We start from the raw sequence: 24979 nt of genomic DNA on the forward strand, positions 1-24979 counted from the left end.
CATCTCAGGATGGCATAGCCTTGACCCCTGGCCATTAAATTAGAGATGATGAGGTCCTTCAAAGAAGAGTTCAAGGCACTGCTTCCTCTTTGGCTTTGTCTCATTACTAAGGTGACCGTATGATGCAAATCTAGTGCCCAGCCTAATTTTGGTCAGGTCGTTTAGCCCAAAAAGGTGAGCATGGTGGGTGTTGAAGTCCAAATCACCTGCAGGGAGGGCCCAAGTTGGCCCATGCCTGTGCTAGGATCATGTTGTCCATGTACTGAAGAATGTCGTCCATGTACTGAAGGAATTATGGGAGTTGAAGTCCAAAACACCTGGATGGAGGGCCCAAGTTGGCCCATGTCTGTGCTAGGGGTATGTCATCCACGCGCTGAAGGATGTCATCCTTGTACTGAAGCAATTGTGGGAGTTGAAGTCCAAAACACCTGGAGGGCCGAAGTTGGCCTATGTCTGTGCTCTGAGTATGTTATCCACGTACTGAAGGTTGTTGTCTACATACTGAAGGAATTGTGAGAGTTGACATCCAAAACACCTTCAGGGAGGGTCCAAGTTGACCCATGCCTGTGCTAGGAGTATGTCATCTACGTCCTGAAGGATGTTGTCCATGTACTGAAGGAATTGTGAGAGTTGACATCCAAAACACCTTCAGGGAGGGTCCAAATTGACCCATGCCTGTGCTAGGAGTATGTCATCCACGTCCTGAAGGATATTGTCCATGTACTGAAGGAATTGTGAGAGTTGACATCCAAAACACCTTCAGGTAGGGTCCAAGTTGGCCCATGCCTGTGCTAGGAGTATGTCGCCCATGAACTGAAGGATGTTGTCCACATAACGAAGGAAATGTGGAAGTTGAAGTCCAAAAAACCTTCAGGGAGTACCCGTTGGCTCATGCCTGGTCTAGGAGTATGTCATCTATGTACTGAAGGATGTTGTCCATGTACTGAAAGAATTGTGGGAGTTGACATCCAAAACACTTGGAGGGAGGGACCATGTTCTAATCATAGAATCATAGAATCATAGAATCAAAGAGTTGGAAGAGACCTCCTGGGCCATCATCCAGTCCAACCCCATTCTGCCAAGAAGCAGGAATATTGCATTCAAATCACCCCTGACAGATGGCCATCCAGCCTCTGCTTAAAAGCTTCCAAAGAAGGAGCCTCCACCACACTCCCTCCGGGGCAGAGAGTTCCACTGCTGAACAGCTCTCACAGTGAGGACATCTTCCTCATGTTCAGATGGAATCTCCTCTCTTGTAGTTTGAAGCCATTGTTCCATTGCGTCCTAGTCTCCAGGGAAGCAGAAAACAAGCTTGCTCCCTCCTCCTCCCTGTGGCTTCCTCTCACGTATTTATACATGGCTCTCATCATGCCTCCTCTCAGCCTTCCCTTCTTCAGGCTAAACATGCCCAGCTCCTTAAGCCGCTCCTCATAGGGCTTGTTCTCCAGACCCTTGATCATTTTAGTCACCCTCCTCTGGACACACTCCACCCTGTTAATATCTCTCTTGAATTGTGGTGCCCAGAATTGGACACAATATTCCAGATGTGGTCTAACCAAGGGCATGGGGAGCAGGACTTCCCTGGATCGAGACACTATGCTCCTATTGATGCAGGCCAAAATCCCATTGGCTTTTTTTTGCCGCCACATCACATTCCTGGCTCATGTTTCACTTGTTGTCTACAAGGACTCCAAGATCTTTTTCACACGTACCGCTCTCTTGAGCGAGGCATTGTCCCTCATTTTGTATCTTTGCATTTCGTTTTTCCTGCCTAAGTGGAGTATCTTGTATTTGTCCCTGTTGAACTTCATTTTGTTAGTTTTGTTATTGTTAGTCCTGTTATTGTACATGCGGCCCACTCATTGTCATTATGATTGTTCATTGCATTCTTACGTTGTGTGTATATTGCTTATTGTTTTTGTATTTTACTATGTTGTTGTTTTTGTTTTGGTTTTTATTTTATTTTTATTTTTTTTCATTGTAATTTGTTGTTTGGACTGGACCTCATGTAAGCCGCCCCAAGTCCCCATTGGGGTAAAAATAATGTTTATTATTATTATAATTATAATATTTTATTATAATAAAATATTATAATATTATATTATTATTATTATTAACAAAATGAAGTTCAACAGTGACAAATGCAAGATACTCCACTTTGGCAGAAAAAATGAAATGCAAAGAGACAGAATGGGGGACAATGAGGCCTGGCTCGAGAGCAGTACGTGTGAAAAAGATCTTGGAGTCCTCGTGGACAACAAGTTAAACATGAGCCAGGAATGTGATGTGGCGGCAAAAAAAGCCAATGGGATGTTGGCCTGCATCAAGAGGAGCATAGTGGCTAGATCTAAGGAAGTAATGCTACCCCTCTATTCTGCTTTGGTTAGACCACATCTGGAATATTGTGTCCAATTCTGGGCACCACAATTCAAGAGAGATATTGACTCTAAGCTGGAATGTGTCCAGAGGAGGGCGACTAAAATGATCAAGGGTCTGGAGAACAAGCCCTATGAGGAGCGGCTTGGGGAACTGGGCATGTTTAGCCTGAAGAAGAGAAGGCTGAGAGGAGATATGATGAGAGCCATGTATAAATATGTGAGAGGAAGCCACAGGGAGGAGGAGGGAGCAAGCTTGTTTTCTGCTTCCTTGGGGACTAGGACGCGGAACAATGGCTTCAAACTACAAGAGAGGAGATTCCATCTGAACATTAGGAAGAACTTCCTGACTGTGAGAGCCGTTCAGCAGTGGAACTCTCTGCCCCGGAGGGAGTGTGGTGGAGGCTCCTTCTTTGGAAGCTTTGAAGCAGAGGCTGGATGGCCATCTGTCAGGGGTGATTTGAATGCAATATTCCTGCTTCTTGGCAGAATGGGGTTGGACTGGATGGCCCATGAGGTCTCTTCCAACTCTTTGATTCTATGATTCTATGATTCTATAAGTTGGCCCATACCTGTGTTAGGAGTATGTCGTCCACATACTGAAGGATGTCATCCATGTACTGAAGCAATTGTGGGAGTTGAAGTCCAAAACACCTGCAGGGAGGGCCCAAGTTTGCCCATGTCTGTGCTAGGAGTATGTCATCTACATACTGAAGGATGTCGTCCACGTACTGATGGAACTGTGGGAGTTAAAGTCCAAAGTTAAGTTTTAGTTGTTAGTTAGGTGATCCCTCGTTGTCCGAGTAGGATAATCCTCCAGGGTGGGTCCGTAGGTGACTACAGAGCCCTCTTCTTGATCTGCATCTTCTCCCTTCCACAGTGAGGACATCGGTTTCCAGGTGGAAGGCGGTCCCGGTCGGGTTGGCTTGATGCACCTTTCTCTTGGTACGTTTCTCTCTTCCGCCCTCCATTCATGCCTCTTCAAATTCTGCAGCACTGCTGGTCACAGCTGACCTCCAGCTCGAGCATTCAAAGTCCAAAACACCTGGAGGGAATGCCGAAGTTTGCCCATGCCTGTCCTTTGAAGCCAATGCTAAAAAATAAATAACTACTCTCAAACTAAGGATTGCACAATTAAACAGGATATAACACTTTCAAACCAGGAACAGAAAACGTTTCACATTGTGTTCCGTAGTGTTATTGCTGTATTCCATAAGGAAGCCAGCCGGCTGCCTGCAGAGCCGGACCAGTGGGTGTCAGGATCACTGCCCATTGCTCCCATTTTGCACTGGGACACCATTCAGGGAGTGCCTTTGGGCATCAGGGCAACACTTCGGTATGCATATACTTCCCTCCTAATACTGACCATGAAAGCAGGCTCCAGCCAGCTTTGCGTGGGCAAAGTTTGGCATTCCCTCCAGGTGTTTTGGACTTTGAATGCTCGAGCTGGAGGTCAGCTGTGACCAGCAGTGCTGCAGAATTTAAAGAGGCATGAATGGGCTATCCCTGTGCACATGGAACACATTGCAAGGATTCTCACCTCACTTTGGGTTCAAGCAGAAGCAGAAGAGAGTGTGTGTTTTCTCCTAATGTGGAGAAAGAGGATGGGGCATTTCCTCCAGACTCCAAACAGCACTTCCTTTCTTCCTTCCTTTCCATGGACTTGTGCTGGCCTCTCACTCCACTTGCGTCCCTTGTGGATGTTCTGGATGCACACAATCCAATGCTCTCTTCCTGTGGAAACGGACTTTTCCGGAGCTTCCTTTGCAAAGCCCTCTTGCAGAGATCCTCCTCAGTGGTGGTCTTACTGGCTGGAGCCTGCTTTCATGGTCGGTATTAGGAGAGAACTATATGCATACCGAAGTGTTGCCCTGATGCCCAAAGGCACTCCCTGAATGGTGTCCCAGTGCAAAATGGGAGCAATGGGCAGTGATCCTGACACCCACTGGTCCAGCTCTGCAGGCAGCTGGCTGGCTTCCTTATGGAATTTATTTATTTATTTATTTATTTATTAGGTTCTTGTGGGTTTTTTCTGGCTATATGTCCATGTTCCAGAGGCATTTTCTCCTGACGTTTCGCCTGCATCTATGGCAAGCATCCTCAGAGGTAGTGAGGTCTGTTGGAATTAGGAAAATGGGGTTTATATATCTAATTTCCTAATTCCAACAGACCTCACTACCTCTGAGGATGCTTGCCATAGATGCAGGCGAAATGTCAGGAGAGAATGCCTCTGGAACATGGCCATATAGCCCGAAAAAAACCCACAAGAACCTAGTGATTCCAGCCATGAAAGCCTTTGACAATACATATTTATTTATTGTTCGAACTTCTATGCGGCAACTCCCCTGGGGCTCGGAGCGGCTTACAAGAATGGCTGAAATCGAACACAATTTAAAAGTAATTTAAAACAATTTAAACACAACAATATCAAAGATCAAAGGCCTGTCGAAACTATGTCTTACATGCCCTTCGGAAAGCTGGTAAGTCCCGCAAGGCACGGACTTCAGGTGGCAGAGTATTCCAGAGTGAGGGTGCCACTGCTGTGAAGGCTCTGCGCCTGGTTGCTGTTAGACGCAAGGTCTTGACACTGGGGACTTCCAATAGATCTTGGTCCTCAGAGCGGAGGGATCTCTGGGGTTGGGAGGGTGTGAGGCGGTCCCTCGGGTAGAATCATAGAATCATAGAATCATAGAATCAAAGAGTTGGAAGAGACCTCATGGGCCATCCAGTCCAACCCCATTCTTCCAAGAAGCAGGAATATTGCATTCAAATCACCCCTGACAGATGGCCATACAGCCTCTGCTTAAAAGCTTCCAAAGAAGGAGCCTCCACCACACTCCGGGGCAGAGAGTTCCACTGCTGAACGGCTCTCACAGTCAGGAAGTTCTTCCTCATGTTCAGATGGAATCTCCTCTCTTGTAGTTTGAAGCCATTCTTCCATTGCGTCCTAGTCTCCAGGGAAGCAGAAAACAAGCTTGCTCCTTCCTCCTCCTCCCTGTGGCTTCCTCTCACATATTTATACATGGCTCTCATCATGTCTCCTCTCAGCCTTCTCTTCTTCAGGCTAAACATGCCCAGGTCCTTAAGCCGCTCCTCATAGGGCTTGTTCTCCAGACCCTTGATCATTTTAGTCGCCCTCCTCTGGACACATTCCAGCTTAGAGTCAATATCTCTCTTGAATTGTGGTGCCCAGAATTGGACACAATATTCCAAGTGTGGTCTAACCAGAGCAGAATAGAGCATGGGTAGCATGACCTCCCTGGATCTAGACACTAGGCTCCTCTTGATGCAGGCCAAAATCCCATTGGCTTTTTTTGCCGCCACATCCCATTCCTGGCTCATGTTCCCCTTCCTCCCCACGAGGACTCCAAGATCTTTTTCACACGTACTGCTCTCGAGCCAGGCATTGTCCCCCATTCTGTATCTTTGCATTTCATTTTTTCTGCCAAAGTGGAGTCTCTTGCATTTGTCACTGTTGAACTTGCAAGGCCTTCAAGGCCTTCAAGGTGAGTCCCATCCCTTTGGAAGTGATCCGGTGCTCAATGGGTAACCAATGCAGCTGGAGTAAGATTGGGGTGATGTGGCATCCTCATCGGAATTCCCACCTAAATTTTGTACCAACTTGAGCTTCCGGATCACCAACAGAGGAAGGCCAATGTAGAGGGCGTTACAGTAGTCCAGTCTTGAGATGACCGTGGCCTGGATCACCGTAGCCAGGTCGTCCCTGGACAGGGAAGGGTCAGCCGTCTAGCCTGCCGCAGGTGAAAGAAAGAAGGCGGTTCTGCTCACGGCGGAGAGAGACCTGGGCCTCCATCCTCAGCAGAGGGTCCAAAAGGACTCCCAGACTCTTGACCAACGAGGACGGGCGTTGCGCCTCGCCATTCAAGATAGGCAGCTGGACGTCCCCACTGCCCGGGTGACCCAGCCATAGGATCTCCGTCTTTGCTGGATTCACCCTCAACCTGCTGGCACGCAGCCATCCAGTCACGGCCTCAATGAGGCACTGATGTAAACAATCGGGTCCAGAGTCCGGTCGGCCTTCCATCTTCCGCACCAGCTGAGTGTCATCGGCGTACTGGTCACACTCCAGACCAAAACCTCGAACCAGCTGAGCAAGTGGGCGCATAGAGATGTGAAACACCAGAGGGGAGAGAATGGCCCCCTGAGGAGGAACCCCACAAGAGAGAGAGAGAGAGGGGACCTCTCAGAGACCAGGCCTCCCCTCTCCACTCGCTGTCCACGGTTGTGAAGGAAGGAGGGGAGCCAGTTCAAAGCTCTCCCCCTGACTCCGGTGAGTCAAGAGATTGTGGTGGACTGTGTCCAATGCTGCTGTGAGATCCAATCACACAAACAGTGCTGACCTGCCCTGGTCAAGCTGGCATCGAAGGAATACAGCAATAACACTACGGAACACAATGTGAAACGTTTTCTGTTCCTGGTTTGACAGTGTTATGTCCTGTTTAATTGTGCAATCCTTAATTTGAGAGTAGTTATTTATTTTTTTAGCACTAGCTTCAAAGGACAGGAAAGGAGATTCCACCTGAAGATTAGGAAACCTGTGAGAGCTGTTCAGCAGTGGAACTCTCTGCCCCAAAGTGTGGCGGAGGCCCCTTCTATGGAGGCTTTGAAACAGAAGCTGGATGGGTTGTTGTAGGTTTTCCTAGCTATATGGCCATGTTCTAGAGGCATTCTCTCCTGACGTTTCGCCTGCATCTATGGCAAGCATCCTCAGAGGTCTGTTGGAACTAGGAAAAAGGGTTTATATATCTGTGGAATAATGACCAGGGTGGGACAAGGAACTCTTGTCTGCTGGAGCTAGGTGTGAATGTTTCAATTGACCACCCTGATTAGCATTTCATATCTTGGAAGTGCCTGGGGGGATCTTTTTTTGAGAGGTGATTTGATGTGCCTGGATGGCCATCTGTTGAGGGTGCTTTGAATGTGATTGTCCTACTTCTTGGCAGAATGGGGTTGGACTGGATGATGGCCCACCAGGTCTCTTCCAACTCTAGGATCCTATGAAACCACACAACCCCCCAGTGACACCACTGGCTCTGCAACATCTGTTTTGCACAAAACTGCAAGGGAATTGCTCTCCTCTGCCGTCACCGGGTTGGAGTAGGTTTCCAACCAATTGTGTAGCCTGTTGTCGACCTTTGCAGCCCAAAAGACAGTTGCATCTGTCAAGTAGGAAAATTAGGTACCACCTTAAAGTGTGGGGAGGCTAAATTAACTGATTTATGAGGCCATAAAGAAGACTCTAACAAAGCATTCCAGCGGGGAAGCATGCGGGGAATGCGGAAGTGCTTCATCAGCGTCGCAGATGGACAATGACAGCTCCCCGGCGGCCAGAAAAAAACTTAAATAGCCTCTGTGTATGTCTGTATATGTTTGTATGTCAAAATTGGCATTGTACATATTAGAATCACAGAGTTGGAAGAGACCCTCAGAGGTCATCTAGTCCAACCCCCTTCTGCCATGGTGGATGGTGCTCACAGGAGAGCATTACGCAAGCTGCCTGTTCTTTAGGCATGCTCAGGGTGCATGCAAGCAGGCACATGTGTGCATGAACAACGTGGCTTTGGCTTTGGCAGGGAGTGCCTTGGCTTACCCGTGCCCCAACTTGCCTGCCTCCCCTGGAGCCTTCAGAAAGCCCTTCCTCGTGTTCAGTGGGATCTCCTTTCCTGTGATTTGAACCCATGGCCCCATTGAGTCCTAGTTTCCAGGTCAGCAGAAACTATACCTTGCTCCCTCTCCTGTCTCCTCTCAACCTTCTCTTCTGGAGGCTCCAGAGGTCCAGCTCTCTCAGCTGCTCCTCATATACATAGGTTATGTCTTCTGACCTTGGCTCCTGTTCCTCCCAATGGTGCAGAGCGCATGGGGAAAGGGGCCCAGCATCTCCCAACCAGCTCTGCTATGCGCTTGGGCACTTTAGATCTAAGAAAGTAATGCTCCCCATGCTCTATTCCGCTTTGGTTAGACCACTTTACCTGGAATATTGTGTCCAATTCTGGGCACCACAATTCAAGAGATATTGACAAGCTGGAATGTGTCCAGAGGAGGGCGACTATAATGATCAAGGGTCTGGAGAACAAGCCCTATGAGGAGCGGCTTAGGGAACTGGGCATGTTTAGCCTGAAGAAGAGAAGGCTGAGAGGAGATATGATAGCCATGTATAAATATGTGAGAGGAAGCCACAGGGAGGAGGGAACAGATCAGGGGTCTGGAGAACAAGTCCTATGAGGAGCAGCTTAAAGAGCTGGGCATGTTTAGTCTGAAGAAGAGAAGGCTGAGAGCAGATATGATAGCCATGTATAAATATGTGAGAGGAAGCCACAGGGAGGAGGAGGGAGCAAGCTTGTTTTCTGCTTCCCTGGAGACTAGGACGCAATGGAAGAATGGCTTCAAACTGCAAGAGAGGAGATTCCATCTGAACATGAGGAAGAACTTCCTGACTGTGAGAGCCGTTCAGCAGTGGAACTCTCTGCCCCGGAGTGTGGTGGAGGCTCCTTCTTTGGAAGCTTTTAAACAGAGGCTGGATGGCCATCTGTCAGGGGTGATTTGAATGCAATATTCCTGCTTCTTGGCAGAATGGGGTTGGGCTGGACGGCCCATGAGGTCTCTTCCAACTCTTGGATTCTAGGATTCTATGATTCTATGACTTTGCTCTGGTGCTGGTGGTCAGGATGGCAGGGTTTTGCAACCTTTTGCCATTCAGGAGCTTGATGGCAACTCATCACTCAAATGACACATGCATGCACATACAGATACATACACACACATATATACACATACACATATGTGCATAAACACACGCACATATACATACAAATATATGCAAATGCATACACATATATACAAACATACACATACACACATATATATACATACACATATATACGCATACATACATACATATTTATATACACACATACATGTATACACGTACACATATATACACATATATACATACACACACACATATATACACATACACATATGTGCATAAACACACGCACATATACATACAAATATATGCAAATGCATACATATATACAAACATACACATACACACATATATACATACACATATATACGAATACACACATACATATATATACACACATACATGTATACACAAATACATATATACACATTCATATATATACGCATACATATACACATACATACACACATACATACACACAAACATACACATACACATTTATAGGCATACACACAAACATACACATACCCATTTATAGGCATACACACATATATACACATATATACAGAAATATACACATATACACAAATACATATATACACACACACATATATACACATGCATACACACAAATATACACATACACATATATACGCATACATATACATACACACATATACACATACATACACACATACATATAAACACATATATACACACAAATATACACATACACATTTATACACATACATATACATACACACATATACACATACACACATACACATATACATATACATACACACAAATATACACATACACATTTATACGCATACATATACATACACACATATACACATACATACACACAAATATACACATACACATTTATAGGCATACGCACATATATACACATATATACAGAAATATACACATATACACAAATACATATACACACACACATACATTCACACACATACATATATACACATACATTCACACACATACATATATACACATACATTCACACAAATATACACATACATTCACACAAATATACACATACACATTTATACGCATACACACATATACACATATATACACATCCATACACCCACCCACCCTGGTGTTCCTGCCCATGCACAGAGAGACGCCAGACTCAGTTGTGGCAGAATGGGATCTTTACTGACAAGAGCTGTTCTGCAAAGACAACGCAGCCAAAGACGGTCAGCGCATGCCCCCCCCCCCCAATAACCCCCAACAGAAGGCGGGAGAAGGGCGCATGGCAACAGGGGGTGTATCGTCCCCGTCCCCCCCCCCCCCCCCCCCCCAAATCTGGCAGACAGAACCCGGCTTCCCCAGCAAGACTTTCTTTATTTGGTTTCAAGTGGTTCTGAAGTCACTCAATCTGGAAGTGATTAAGACAGGAAGGAAGAAGGCAGCGTGGTTCAGGCATCAAGGCCAAGGGGGGTGCTATGGCTGACGGCCCCCCACCCTTTTTCCCCAAAGGAAGGGCTTGGGTCAGGGCCTCCGGAGCAGGGGGGGGGGAATCTCCTTTTGCTACATACCCCCCCCCCGCCAATTCCTTTGCTTAAATGCTTCCACTGACTTTAGTGGCATGGCAGTGGGGCACTGGGGAAGGGTCTCTGGGCCCCCACCCCATTTAGGAACCAGGGGGAGCTCACTTCTCAACACAAGCCAAGGATGGAGTTGCAGACCATTCACAACACATCTTGCACCTGATTTGAGCCGAGCCAAAACGGGGTCCAGTTGGTGGAAGGGCAGCTTTGAGTCTCCCATCCCTCAAAAGAAGCACATTTCCTCCATTGGGTGCCATTGGGTGCCCTATGTGGTTGGGAATTGTGGGCATTGAACCCAGTGTCCCATATGCAGTTGGGAATTGTGGGCGTTCGAGTCCAAAACACCTGGAGGGCCAAAGTTTGCCCATGCCTGCTATAGACAGGGCCAGCCCTAGTTAATTTTCAAGTGTAAGCGGGTCTGTCTCAAGAACGCCCCCTGGGGATGTGCGCTATACGCAAATGCTTATCTTGCCTATTGCTTCAGCCACCCCTGGCTTTAACTGGTTTTGGACCCAAGCATGGAATGGGGCAGAAGGGGTGGCTTAAGGCAAGGCTTGGCACTATTTCCAACACAATGGAGGCCGCCCACAACACTCTCCCCTCATGCAAATGTTCTTCTCCCATTTTGGGAAGGACCTCTGCTTCAATCCTGGGAGAGACCTGGATGGAGTTAATTCCTCTCGCTCTGCTTGGGAATAGGAATAGCAAACCGCCCCTCAGGAAATCGGCATAATTTCAGGGTCACCCCTGTGCCACTGTGCCCACCCCCCCCCCCCAAGGGCCCGTCATAGGGGGGTCTCCTGCTTGTATTCATATCCACAGGTGGGGCCTTCGAATTGCAGTTTGATGGCAGCCTTAAGGTGCAGATGGGAGTCCAGGGTGTCGATGGAGAGCAGGGGCTCCCCAGACCCTTCCTCCTTGCCGCCACGCTTGCCTTGCGGGGGGCTCACGGTCCGGTTCCGTCGGGGCAGAGACTGCTGCTGGATCTGCTGCACAAATGCCACGCTGTCCAGGGGCACCGTTTGGGCAGTGGCCAAAGAGTGGAAGGTGGAGGAGGAGGAGCCAGGGCAGGAGGAGGTGGCCAAAGGGGAGCCCTGGCGTTTGATTGCGGGGAGGGGGCTGCCGGCCGAGGAGCCAGAAGATGAGGGAGTGTTGCCCGGCGAGCCCCGCTGCCACCGCTCCAGCAGCCGGAGCACACCCCGGTGGCCTTGTCTGGCGGCCATGTTGGCCGGGGAGCGCCCCGCCTGGTCCAGGATATTGGGACTGGCCCCGTTTTCCAGCAGGACCTTGACTACTGCGATGTGACCCTCCTGAGCAGCGATGCCCAGTGCCGTGGCTCCTTGGTTGCAAGCATGGTCCGGCTGGGCCCCCCTGTCCAGCAAGAGGCGGGCTACCCCTGCGTGGCCCCTCCAGGCGGCAAGGTGCAGGGCTGAGCGGCGCTCCGCATCCAAGGCATCCGCGTCGGCCCCATAGCTCAGCAGCAGTCGCGCCATCTCCTCCTCTCCATGCCAGCAGGCCACATGAAGGGCAGTGCGACCCTGGGCATCCCTCCCCTCTGGACTGGCTCCATTCTCCAGCAGCAGCTCCGCCATCTCGGCCCGGCCCTCCAGCACCAGTAGGTACAGCGTGGGCCGGCTCTCCGCGTCCGAGAGATTGGTCTCCGCCCCTTTGCGCAGAAGCAGCTCCGCCGTGGCACGGTGCCCACCCAACGCAGCCAGAGCCAAGGCCGACAGCCCGTCGTGGCCCCGGCGGTCAATGGGGGAGCCCCGCTCCAGCAGGAGGCGCACCGCCTCTGTCCGGCCCTCCTGCGCGGCCAGCATCAGCGGGACACGGCCATCACGGTTCGGTTCCCCTGGCCGGGCACCGGCCTCCAGCAGAGTGGCACAGGTCCTAGCGTGGCCCTGCCAGGCCGCCAGGTGCAGCGGGGTCCAGCCCAGACTGTCCCGGTGGTTCTCGTCCAAGCCCCGTGCCAGCAGCGCCCGCACCGCTGCCTCGCTACCCGTCCCGGCTGCCACCCCCAGCGCCGTTCGGCCTTCGCCATCCAGCACATCCACAGCCGCCCCCCAGAGTAGTAGGGCGTCCACCACAGAACGGTGGCCCATGGAGGAAGCGGCCAGTAGTGGCGTGCATCCTGTGTTGTCCGCCTCGTCCACATCAGCCCCAGCCTCCAGCAACAGCTCCACCACATCCGCGTGGCCCTCATACGCAGCCACCAACAAAGGGGTCATCCCGTCGCGGTCAGCATGCCCTGGAGAGGCCCCATAGTCCAAGAGCAGTTCCACCACCTTGGCATAGCCACGGCTGGCTGGTACACAGAGAGCCGCCACAGAAAGAGCCGTCCGGCCATCCACATCAGTGTGATCCACGTGAGCCCCGTGAGCCAGGAGCAGTGCCACAATCTCTCTGTGGCCCATGTAGGCGGCTGCAATCAGCGCCGTCCTCCCTTCAGTGTCAGCCCGGTTGACATCGGCACCATGCTCCAACAGTGTGGCAACGATGTCCTCGTGGCCACCCCAGGCTGCCGCTCGCAAGGCAGTTCTGCCCTCGGTATCGGTGGAGTCCACGTTGGCACCTGCCCTCAGCAGCACCCCCACAGCCTCACTGTGCCCGCCCCAGGCTGCTGCCCGCAGCGCCGTCCACCCTTCGCGGTCCGGGCGGTCGACCTCAGCGCCATTGGCCAGGAGGCAAATCAGGACCTTGGTGTGGCCCTGGCGGGCAGCCAAGGTCATGGGGGTCTGTCCATGCCGGTCGGGGGTTTCAGTGCGAGCCCCACGTGCCAGGAGCAGTCCTGCTACCTCGTGGTTGCCACTGTGGGCGGCACTGGCCAGCAACGTCCTCCCATTGAGGTCCCTCTGGTCGACACTGGCCCCGTTCTCAAGTAGCAGCCGGACCGAGTCCTCGCGCTCCAAGGCATGCTGCAGCGAGGGACCTGGGCCCCTGTTCCCCAACTGGGCCCCTGCCAGCACCAGCAGCTCCAGCACGTCAGGCTCCAGAGGTTGCTCACCGGGCTCCAGGCAGCGTTCTAGAGGGGCCCCACACCACAGCAGCCAGAGGGCCAGTTGCCACGGCTCCAGGGCTAGCTCCGCCTGCAGCAAGTGTCGGACCAGCTGGCGGACTCCTTCGGGGCTGAGGGTCGGGGCCCGGCACGAGGCGCTCATGGCCAGAGCTGCGTGACCCAGGGCTGGACGGCAGAGGTACTTCTGGGTACAGTGCTTGACATCACAGAGCCACTCGGCGAAGCTGGCGTGGAAGAGAAGGCAAGTGCCGCCGGGCCCCTCCCGCAGCAGTGGCCCCAAGGCTCCCAGGCGGGCTTCAAACTCCTCCCGGGGTGAGGGACGGAGTGTCCAGGTGGCGGCATAGAGTTCCCCTGGACGGAGAGGCCGAGGGGCAGCCAGGAGGACCTCCAGCAGTGGGCGGACAAGGGCAAAACCATGGCCAGGGAAGAGGCGCTGGCAGAGCCAGAGGTAGAGACCAAAGAGGGTGCCGGGGATGTGGCGCGCCTCCCGCAGGGTGACCAGCTCAGCCGCCACACCGTCCAGGACCCGTTCCAGGTAGAGCAGGCAACCGTTGCTTTTGATGTGCAGCTGGCTCAGGGCCTCGGCCGTCTGTGGGGTCAAGTGCCGGCGCAGAGCCTCCTCGCGCCCCAGGCGGGCCAGGATGTATTGCTGGACGTCGCCCACCACCGGCTCCCGTCTGAGGTCATCCAGGCACAGCCGCTGGAAATCTGCAATGGGAGGGATGGAGAGGAGGGGCAAGGGATTGGAGAGACAGAGATTTTGTAAGTGTTGTGGCCGAGATGTTCCCTGATGATGAGGATGATGGGATTCAGATTCCTGGCTCTTTTTCTGTGCCTCAGATCTCTGGGCCTGCTTCTAGGTCTTTTTCTGAGGCTCCCACAGACAGTGGAGAGTCAACAACACAGCGGTTCTCAGAAGAAAAGAATTTTAACAAAGGAGATAGCGAACAGGTGGGGAGGCTTTTGCCTCCTTCCCACGCTGATGCTGAAAGTGCAGAAAGCCTTGATAGTGACCTGACCCGGCAGGCTTGTCTTGATTTGCGGGTCAGACGGACTTCTCGCCTGGCTGGCAGACGGGAAGCCAGCTCAGGCCAAGGTCATCGCAATGCTTTCATGTTGGTGAGAGCATAACGTTTTCATGTTAGAAAGGTATTTAGGCTTCTTGCAAACTAAGGGAAAGCGTCAGTTCAATGTAGCTTATTAGCCTGAAAGCTTCATGGAATACCTTAGCTGGCAAGCAGCACGCTTGGGATTTCTTGCATTGTGATTCTTGGGGCAATTGTTTCATTGATTGTACCTTGTTTTTACCTAAAGATCTTTGGAACTGTATTCTGCATTTTACCCGAATCTTTGGAAGTTTGCAATGTTTATTCTTTATTTTGACTTGGATTTTTTTCCTCAATAAACTGTAAAACTACAGCTCTTGTGTGGTGGTGTTTGGAAGCAAGGTGAAGCTTACTCTGAGTTGCAACAATAATAATGTCTTGGGAATGTTTTTTTCCACCAATCCACCAATCAATTAATATCTCAATTAAAGAGGAGGGAGGGAGTGAAAGAGGGAGCAGGATAGCACTGCCAGGAACAGCAGGAGAGGAAAAGTGGGTGAAGAGTCAGCATGCATTGTCGAAGGCTGTCATGGCCGGAATCACTGGGTTGCTGTAAGTTTTCAGGGCTGTATGGCCATGTTCTGGAAGCATTCTCTCCTGACATTTCGCCTGCATTTATTGAGATATCAGAATGACTTAGAAGAGATGGGAGGGGGAAGCACAGGAGAACTGTTTTGGAAAATAGGATTATTTTGGAACAGAGAGGCACCAAAGTGAAGGGCAGAAGCTGGGAGAAGTGCAAAGAAGGAAAAGGGGGAAAGGTCTGATATTGTGTGTGTGTGTGTGTGTGTGTGTGTGTGTGTGTGCAGGTTTACTTCACTTTACTCTGGTCAACTATAAAACCCATGATACAGATCGCTCTGACTCTTGCACCCACCCTTTAGTGTTATTCTGCAAATTAAATTATCTATATAAATACAAAGGTAATGTTCGTTTGTGGGATTAACATAACTTAAAAACCACTGGACGAATTGACACCAAATTTGGACACTACGCCCCTAACAGACCAACGAGTGACCATCACTCATAAAAAAAACCCCGCAAAACAGCAGAAAGGACTTAAAAACCCCAAAACAGCTACATGACATACAGAAAAAAAGGGAAGGGGGGGGGAGGAAGGGCAGAAAGAAAGAAAGAAAGAAAGAGCAAGAAAGAAGGAAAGAAAGAAAGGAAGGAAGGAAGAAAGAGCAAAAAAGAAGGAAAGAGGGAAGGAAGCATGGAAGCAAACAGCAAAAGACGGAAGGAAAGAGGCAGAGAAGGAAGGAAGGAGAGAAAAAGGAAGAAAAAGAAAAAAGGGGAAAAGAAGGAATGAGGTAGAAAAGGAAGGAAGGAGAGAAAGAAAGTAAAAGGGAAGAAAGGAAAGAGGGAGCAAAGGAAGGAGGGAAAGGAGGAGAGAAAGAGGGTGGGAAGGAAAGAATGAAATAGAGAAGGAAGCGTGGAAGCAAAGAGCAAAGGAAGGAAGGAAAGAGGCAGAGAAGGAAGGAAGGAGAGAAATAGGAAGGAAAAGAAATAGGGGGAAGGAAAGAGGGAAGAAAGGAAGGAGGGGAAGGAGGAGAGAAAGAGGGAGGGAAGGAAAGAAGGAAATAGAGAAGGAAGCATGGAAGCAAAGAGCAAAGGAAGGAAGGAAAGCGGCAGAGAAGGAAGGAAGGAGAGAAAGAGGAAAGAAAAGAAATAAGGGGAAGGAAGGAAAGAGGGAGCAAAGGAAGGAGGGAAAGGAGGAGAGAAAGAGGGAGGGAAGGAAAGAAGGAAATAGAGAAGGAAGCGTGGAAGCAAAGAGCAAAGGAAGGAAGGAAGGAAAGAGGCAGAGAAGGAAGGAAGGAGAGAAAGAGGAAGGAAAAGAAATAAGGGGAAGGAAGGAAAGAGGGAGCAAAGGAAGGAGGGAAAGGAGGAGAGAAAGAGGGAGGGAAGGAAAAAAGGAAATAGAGAAGGAAGCGTGGAAGCAAAGTGCAAAGGAAGGAAGGAAAGCAGCAGAGAAGGAAGGAAGGAGAGAAAGAGGAAGGAAAAGAAATAGGGGGAAGGAAGGAAAGAGGTAGAGAAGGAAAAAAGGAGAGAAAGAGGAAGGAAAAGAAATAGGGGAAGGATGGAAAGAGGTAGAGAAGGAAGGAAGGAGAGAAAGAGGAAGGAAAAGAAATAGGGGAAGGAAGGAAAGAGGTAGAGAAGGAACGAAGGAGAGAAAGAGGAAGGAAAAGAAATAGGGGAAGGAAGGAAAGAGGTAAAGAAGGAAGGAGAGAAAGAGGAAGGAAAAGAAATAGGGGAAGGAAGGAAAGAGGTAGAGAAGGAAGGAAGGAGAGAAAGAGGAAGAAAAGAAATAGGGGAAGGAAGGAAAGAGGTAGAGAAGGAAGGAGAGAAAGAAGAAGGAAAAGAAATAGGGGAAGGAAGGAAAGAGGTAGAGAAGGAAGGAAGGAGAGAAAGAGGAAGGAAAAGAAATAGGGAAAAGGAATGAAAGAGGTAAAGAAGGAAGGAAGGAGAGAAAGAGAAAGGAAGGAAGGAGAGAAAGAGGAAGGAAAAGAAATAGGGGAAGGAAGGAAAGAGGTAGAGAAGAAAGTAAGGAGAGAAAGAATGGAAAAGAAATAGGAGAAGGAAGGAAGGAAAGAGGTAGAGAAGGAAGGAAGGAGAGAAAGAGGAAGAAAAGAAATAGGGGAAGGAAGGAAAGAGGTAGAGAAGGAACAAAGGAGAGAAAGAGGAAGGAAAAGAAATAGGGGGAAGGAAGGAAAGAAATAGAGAAGGAAGGAGAGAAAGAGGAAGGAAAAGAAATAGGGGGAAGGAAGGAAAGAGGTAGAGAAGGAAGGAAGGAGAGAAGGAATGAAGAAAAGGGAAGGAAGAAAGGAAAGAGGGAGCAAAGGAAGGAGGGAAAGAAGGAGAGAAAAAGAGAGGGATGGTTGACCACAGCAACGCGTGGCGGGTCCAGCTAGTTGTATATTAAATCTCCTATTTCTAGTGTCTGATTGAAAATAAGGAACTAGAGATTTTGGGGGTCACTGAGCCTCAACAGAATGACCCAAGCCCAAACAGAAATGGGGAAGCCCCCTGTACAGAAGTGTTTATTATAATGTGTTTAAAACTGTATTTGTGTTTTACATTGGTTGCCTATGGCTGGAGCGGCCCAGCTGTGAGAGATATGTTGCCATGGAAACAAGGCAGAAGAGGAGGTGGGAGGAGCTTAGAGAGAAAAAGGTTTGAAAGTGACAGTTAAGTTTCAGTGAGGAGGAAGAGACCCTGAGAGAGAGCAGAGTCAGATAGGGACTCTGAGAGAGTAACTCAGTCAGGAGGAAGAGACCCTGAGAGAGAGCAGAGTCAGATAGGGACTCTGAGGAGTGAAGAAGTGTAGAGTTAGTTTAGTGTTTGTGAATATTTCTTCAGCTAGGGAGCTGAAGGGTAAAACCTCGTTAGATTACTTTGGTTAAAAGAACTAACTGAGGCTTCGTATGGTCGCCAGTCGGTGGAAGACTGGAGTTCTATTATTTGATCCAGTATAGATCAAACAGTGAGAATATTCACAGCAGGGAACACTGAATAATAGACACCTTCACCAGAGCAAGAGTTAAAAGTTGTAACATCCAAGGCTGAATTGTATCTCTACCAAGTCATATTGTAACCATCAAGTATATGCCAAGCATAACCTCTCCATATTGTAACCATCAAGTATATGCCAAGCTGAACATCTTTATATTGCAACCACAAGCTTTGTTCAACAATAAACTTGTTCTCTTTGTTATTTTAAAACCTGCCTCATCTCCACTGATTTTACGTTCGGTGCATTCCACTCTACAAAAATTACCTCACAACATAAACAGAGACTAACAGAGACTTTAATACCAGCGTCTCTATACATTATGGTGGCAGTTTAATTAACATTTGACGGAGGCTCCTTACAGTTTTGGTAATCCCATTTCGGTGGGATTAATACTTCTTCACATATTTTTGGTGGCAGACGACGGCGTAAATACTTCTTTACACCCCCCAAGCCCCCAGCCCTCTGGTCCATTGGGTCTGCTCCATCTGGGACGATCCTCTGTGTTCTCCATATCCCGGCTGAGCCCCCATGAAAAGCTACCGCTACGTTTCCAGCTAGGGTTCCAGAAAGGGAGGGGAGCAACTACTTACTGGGGAAGAGGCCCAGAACCCCCTTGCTGTGGGTCCGGGCGGTGCAGACCAGGAGCAGCCAGGGGGGCAGCAGCTGGAGGTGGCTCCCCAGGAGACAGGCGATGGTCCGGCTGGGGCCCGGCGGGGGGCCACGCTCCTCCTCCTCTTCCTCCGCCATCGTCCGGTCACTCATCCCCGCGTCCAGTGCATCCACCACCATCAACAAGGGCCTGGGTGGTGGGGGGAGGTCAAGCAAGGGCAACAGCACCGCCCTAGAGGTGTGGGGGGGGGGAGAGAGAAAGGATTTATTTGCCCCTGGGTCAAACCAAGAACGAGCAACTTGGAAATCCCTGAACAGACTCAGAAGTGGAGTGGGCAGATCAAAAGACAACCTAGCAAAATGGCACGGCCTAGAAGAATCCCACTCCTTGTGTGACTGTGGAGCAGAACAGACAACTTTGCATTTGTACGCTTGTCCTCCATGTCCTGCCTCATGTACAGAGGAAGAATTGTTGGAGGCTACAGACAATGCAGTTGCTGTTGCCCGTTTTGAGTCAAAAGATATTTAGCTACTTGTGCTCCTTCTTCTATTCAAATCTATTCTATTCAAAGAACTTCCTGACTGTGAGAGCCGTTCAGCAGTGGAACTCTCTGCCCCGGAGTGTGGTGGAGGCTCCTTCTTTGGAAGCTTTTCAGCAGAGGCTGGATGGCAATCTGTCAGGGGTGATTTGAATGCAATATTCCTGCTTCTTGGCAGAATGGGGTTGGAATGGATGGCCCAGGAGGTCTCTTCCAACTCTTGGATTCTATGATTCTATATTAGAAACCAATACTTTCTCATTACTTTTCTGGGCACCACAATTCTGGGCACCACAATTCAAGAGAGATATTGGCAAGCTAGAATGTGTCCAGAGGAGGGCGACTAAAACTGTCAAGGGTCTGGAGAACAAGCCCTATGAGGAGCGGCTTAAGGAGCTGGGCATGTTTAGCCTGAAGAAGAGTAGGCTGAGAGGAGATATGATGGCCATGTATCAATACGTGAGGGGGAGCCACAGGGAGGAGGAGGGAGCAAGCTTGTTTTCTGCTTCCTTGGAGACTAGGACGCAATGGAACAATGGCTTCAAACTACAAGAGAGGAGATTCCATCTGAACACGAGGAAGAACTTCCTGACTGTGAGAGCTGTTCAGCAGTGGAACTCCCTGAGTGCAGAGTGTGGTGGAGGCTCCTTCTTTGGAAGCTTTTAAACAGGGGCTGGATGGCCATCTGTCAGGGGTGCTTTGAATGTGGTTTTCCTGCTTCTTGGCAGAATGGGGTTGGACTAGATGGCCCATGAGGTCTCTTCCAACTCTTTGATTCTATGATTCTATTTTTATCAGTTTTATACTAATTTATGCAATACTTTTGATACAAAAGAATAATAATAATCATCCTCATTATTACTATGTTTATCTTTGTTTACACCCTACTTTTACTCTCCAGAAGGAGACTCTAAGCAAATATAGTGAGAGTAGGGCTGGGCGGTTTCGTTTTGTAATTTCGTAATTCGTTAAAAATTCGTTATTTTTTTTTTATAACGAAGCGATATTGAACCATTCAGGAGCAACTAAAAAACAAAACAATTTTTCCAATTTGTTTCATAATTATTTCGGAATTGATTCGTTATTGATTCGTTATTATTTCCGCATGTCTGGTGCAAGTTTTAGGGTTGCTGTTTGTTTTCTCAGTGAAAAAATATATAATTACCACACCAACAGTCAACAACAGAGGGAGAGGGAAGCTTCAGAAGTTTTTTTAGCATATTGCGCGATCGCGGCCGCCATTAACGAATCGATTCGTAATCGATTCGTAATTGTTTCGTAATTGTTTTATGATTTCCGAAATTTCGTAAATATCGAACTTTTTTTAAGGAAAATTTCGGAATTCTTTTAAATAACGAAACGCAAAAAACCCCCTAAAAACGAATCGAGTTTAGAAACAAATTTTTCCGTGTTTGGACAGCCCTAAGTGAGAGTGTAAGACTGTAGGATCTATCTAGCAATATTAAATAAGCACTCACAAGCCGGTTCTGCTTTGAAATGGATATATTGCTTGTATCTCTGCAGCAAAGAAAGACACGACTGACTTTTCCCCACCATTACTTCCTTTTATACACCTTTCCTGCCCATCTCCCTCTTCTTCTCAGTTTCCTTATTAGAGCTTGTTGCTTCACAAGTTCCAATACAAGGCTTCCAGCACCCTATGCTGGCTTCAAATTGTCACAGAGAGAGAACTGATTCAGCCAGGATGTCACGGAAGGAATTTATGATGTCTTCATGCCATCAGAAATTGACTCCTGACCGAGAACTCAATGGGGACTACAGAGTTATTTGTTTATTTACAGCATTTATATTCCGCCCTTCTAAGGGGACTCAGGGTGGACCACCGAACACATAATTATCAGTAGGCCTGGGTAACAACGGAAAAATTTGTTTCTAAAATCGATTCGTTTTTTGGGGGTTTTTGCATTTCGATATTTAAAATAATTACAAAATTTTCCTTTTAAAAAGTTCGATATTTACGAAATTTCGTAAATGGTAAAAAATTAATGAATCGATTTCCGAAACAATAACGAATCGATTCGTTAATGGCGGACGCGACCGCGAAATACGCTAAAAAACCTCCAAAACCTTCTGAAGCTTCCCTCTCCCTCTGTTGTTGACTGTTGGTGTGATATTATAATTTTTTTTCACTAATTAAACCATAAAACTGACCCAGACATGCGGAAATAATAACGAAACGACCTCAAAACAATAACGAAACGAATACAATAACGAAATACGAAGCATTTACAAAACGTTTTTGAAAATTCGTTTTTTTTAAATAATTGCTCCAGAATGGTTCGTTATTGTTTTGTAATTGAAAAAATTAACGAATTATTAACGAATTACGAATTAACGAAACGAAACCGCCCAGCCCTATTCCAGTGCCCTCTGCTGGCTTCAAATTGTCACAGAGAGAGAATTGATTCAGCCAGGATGATTCAGCCAGGATGTCACGGAAGGAATTTGTGATGTCTTCATGCCGTCAGAAATTGACTCCTGACCGAGAACTCAATGGGGACTACAGAGTTATTTGTTTATTTACAGCATTTATATTCCGCCCTTCTAAGGGGACTCAGGGTGGACCACCGAACATATAATTATCAGCAAACATTCAATGTCATTAGACAGACAGATAGAGGTTTCTTTTCCCCCAACTTCAGTGTCCTGGAGGTTGTGGTCGATTCTGGCCACAGGAGGGTGCTGTCGCTCCATCCTCTCTGACAGTGTTTCTCAACCTTCATCATGCCCCAACCCCTTAATATATAGTTCTTCCTGTTGTGGTGACCCCTAACCATAACATTATTTTTGTTGCCACTTCAGAACTATAATTTTGCTACTGTTATGAATCGTAATGCAAATATCTGATTACCTGATGCACCCAAATTTGAATACTGGTGGGGTTGGGGGAGGTTGATGTTGCCATTTGGGAGCTGTAGTTGCTGGGATTTATAGTTCACCTACAATCAAAGAGCATTCTGAATTCCACCAACAATGGAAATGAACCAAACTTGGCACACAGTTCTCCCATGACCAACAGAAAATACTGGAAGGGTTTGGTGGGCAGTGTCCTTTGGTTTGGGAGTTGTAGTTCACCTACATCCAGAGAGCACTGTGGACTCAAACAATGATGGATCTGGACCAAACTTGGCACGAATGCTCAATATGCCCAAATGTGAACACTGGTGGAATTTGAATACTGGTGGGGTTGGGGGAGGTCGATGTTGCCATTTGGGAGCTGTAGTTGCTGGGATTTATAGTTCACCTACAATCAAAGAGCATTCTGAATTCCACCAACAATGGAAATGAACCAAACTTGGCACACAGTTCTCCCATGACCAACAGAAAATACTGGAAGGGTTTGGTGGGCAGTGTCCTTTGGTTTGGGAGTTGTAGTTCACCTACATCCAGAGAGCACTGTGGACTCAAACAATGATGGATCTGGACCTAACTTGGCACGAATGCTCAATATGCCCAAATGTGAACACTGGAGGAGTTTGGGAGAAATAGACCTTACGATCTGGGAGTTATGGTTGCTGGGATGTATAGTTCAGCTAGAGTTAAACAGCATCGTGTACCCAACCAACAATAGAATTGGGCCAAACTTCCCACACAGAACCCCCATGACCAACAGAAAATACTGTGTTTTCTGATGGTCTTTGGTGACCCCTCTGACACCCCCTTGCGACCCCCCCCCAGGGGTCCTGACCCCCAGGTTGAGAAACACTGCCCTTAGAATCATAGAATCAAAGAGTTGGAAGAGACCTCATGGGCCATCCAGTCCAACCCCATTCTGCCAAGAAGCAGGAATATTGCATTCAAACCACCCCTGACAAATGGCCATCCAGCCTCTGTTTAAAAGCTTCCAAAGAAGGAGCCTCCACCACACTCCGGGGCAGAGAGTTCCACTGCTGAACGGCTCTCACAGTCAGGAAGTTCTTCCTCATGTTCAGGTGGAATCTCCTCTCTTGTAGTTTGATCACAGACTTCCTCCTTCTTTTAATCACCGGCATTTTCTAGCATTTCCTTTTTATGGTGTTGTGAATATCTCTCCGCTGAAGCGGTGCCTATTTTGTCTACTCACAGCTCATATCTGTTTTTGAAAGACTTAGGTGGACAGTGAGCTGGGCTGAAGGTCGGGTGCTCACCCTGACCCGGGCTTTGAAGTGCCAACTTTTCAATTGGTGAGGTCTTATTTGAAGAGATTTGCACAGTTGCGGCTTACCTGCGGAAGGCTTCGTCGGGGTCCTCCTCCTGGCCGCCCCCCTTCTGGGCCTGCAGGGCGCGGCTCAGGCGCTCTCGGGAGCCGGGCGGCAGCAGCGGGCAGCGCTGGATCTGTGCGGCCAGGCGTCGGAGGAAGCCTCGCGGGCAGCGGGTGTCGGCATCGTGGGGATGGAGGAAGTGCCAGGCCAGGGCGCTCTCCCCCAAAGCGGCCCGCCCCCCGGCCGGAGAGGAGGGCCACAGGGCTTCGGTGCAGAGGGCCGTCTTGCCGCAGCCGGGGCCCCCGGTCACCAGCACCCCCCCGCCGCCCCCCTCCAGCAGCAGCGCCAGCCGGCCCAGCGCCCACTCCCGGCCAAAGAAGGACTTGCCCCGAAGGAGGCTCCCGCAAGGGGGGTCCATGGCTGGGGGTGGCGGCGGAGGGGGGCATGGCGGCGGCGGAGGGTTTGGCAGCGGAGGGCCCAGCGAGGCTCCCGGGTGGGGGCCCAGCGCAGCCAGGAGGGAAGGAGGCCAAGGGGGGGCCCAGGGGGGTCCAAGAGGGCAAGGGAGGGGCCTGCAAGGAGAGAAGGGAGTAGCCAAACAAAGGAGGGAAAGGAGGAAGGAAGGAAGGAAGGAAGGAAGGAGTAAAGAGAAAAGGAAAGACGAGGTGGAGGGAAAGGAGGGAGGAAGAAAGGAAGGAGGGAGTGAAGGAAAAAGGAAGGAGACAGGAGCGAGGGAGGGAGAGCAGAAAGGAAAGGAAAGGAAGGAAGGAAGGAAGGAAAGAAGGAAGGAAGGAAGGAGAAAAGAGATAAGAAAAGATGAAAGGGAGAAAAGATGAAAGGAGAGAAAAGGGGAAGGAAGGAAGGAAGGAAGGAAGGAAGGAAGGAAGGAGAAAAGAGATAAGAAAAGATGAAAGGGAGAAAAGATGAAAGGAGAGAAAAGGGGAAGGAAGGAAGGAAGGAAGGAAGGAAGGAAGGAAGGAAGGAAGGAGTAAAGAGAAAAGGAAAGACGAGGTGGAGGGAAAGGAGAGAGGAAGAAAGGAAGGAGGGAGTGAAGGAAAAAGGAAGGAGACAGGAGCGAGGGAGGGAGAGCAGAAAGGGAAGGAAAGGAAGGAAGGAAGGAAGGAAGGAAAGAGTAAAGAGAAAAGGAAAGACAAGGTGGAGGGAAAGGAGGGAGGAAGAAAGGAAGGAGGGAGTGAAGGAAAAAGGAAGGAGACAGGAGCGAGGGAGGGAGAGCAGAAAGGGAAGGAAGGAAGGAAGGAAGGAAGGAAGGAAGGAGAAAAGAGATAAGAAAAGATGAAAGGGAGAAAAGATGAA

The 24979-nt window shown here is 49.1% G+C and overlaps 1 protein-coding gene across 1 annotated transcript; it reads right to left on the reverse strand.

Moving 5' to 3' along the window:
• Positions 1–10418: 10418 nt before the first annotated feature.
• Positions 10419–24139, reverse strand: LOC132772343 (ankyrin repeat domain-containing protein 50-like). Its single transcript, XM_060771340.2, has 3 exons — positions 23692–24139; positions 18909–19159; positions 10419–14406 (listed from the first exon to the last, which is right to left on the reverse strand). The coding sequence occupies exons 1-3, from the start codon at positions 24084–24086 to the stop codon at positions 11468–11470; spliced, it is 3585 nt and encodes a 1194-aa protein (XP_060627323.2). The 5' UTR covers positions 24087–24139; the 3' UTR covers positions 10419–11467.
• Positions 24140–24979: the final 840 nt, after the last annotated feature.

The sequence above is a fragment of the Anolis sagrei genome, chromosome 3, assembly GCF_037176765.1.
Source record: "Anolis sagrei isolate rAnoSag1 chromosome 3, rAnoSag1.mat, whole genome shotgun sequence".
NCBI classification, from domain to species: domain Eukaryota; kingdom Metazoa; phylum Chordata; class Lepidosauria; order Squamata; family Dactyloidae; genus Anolis; species Anolis sagrei.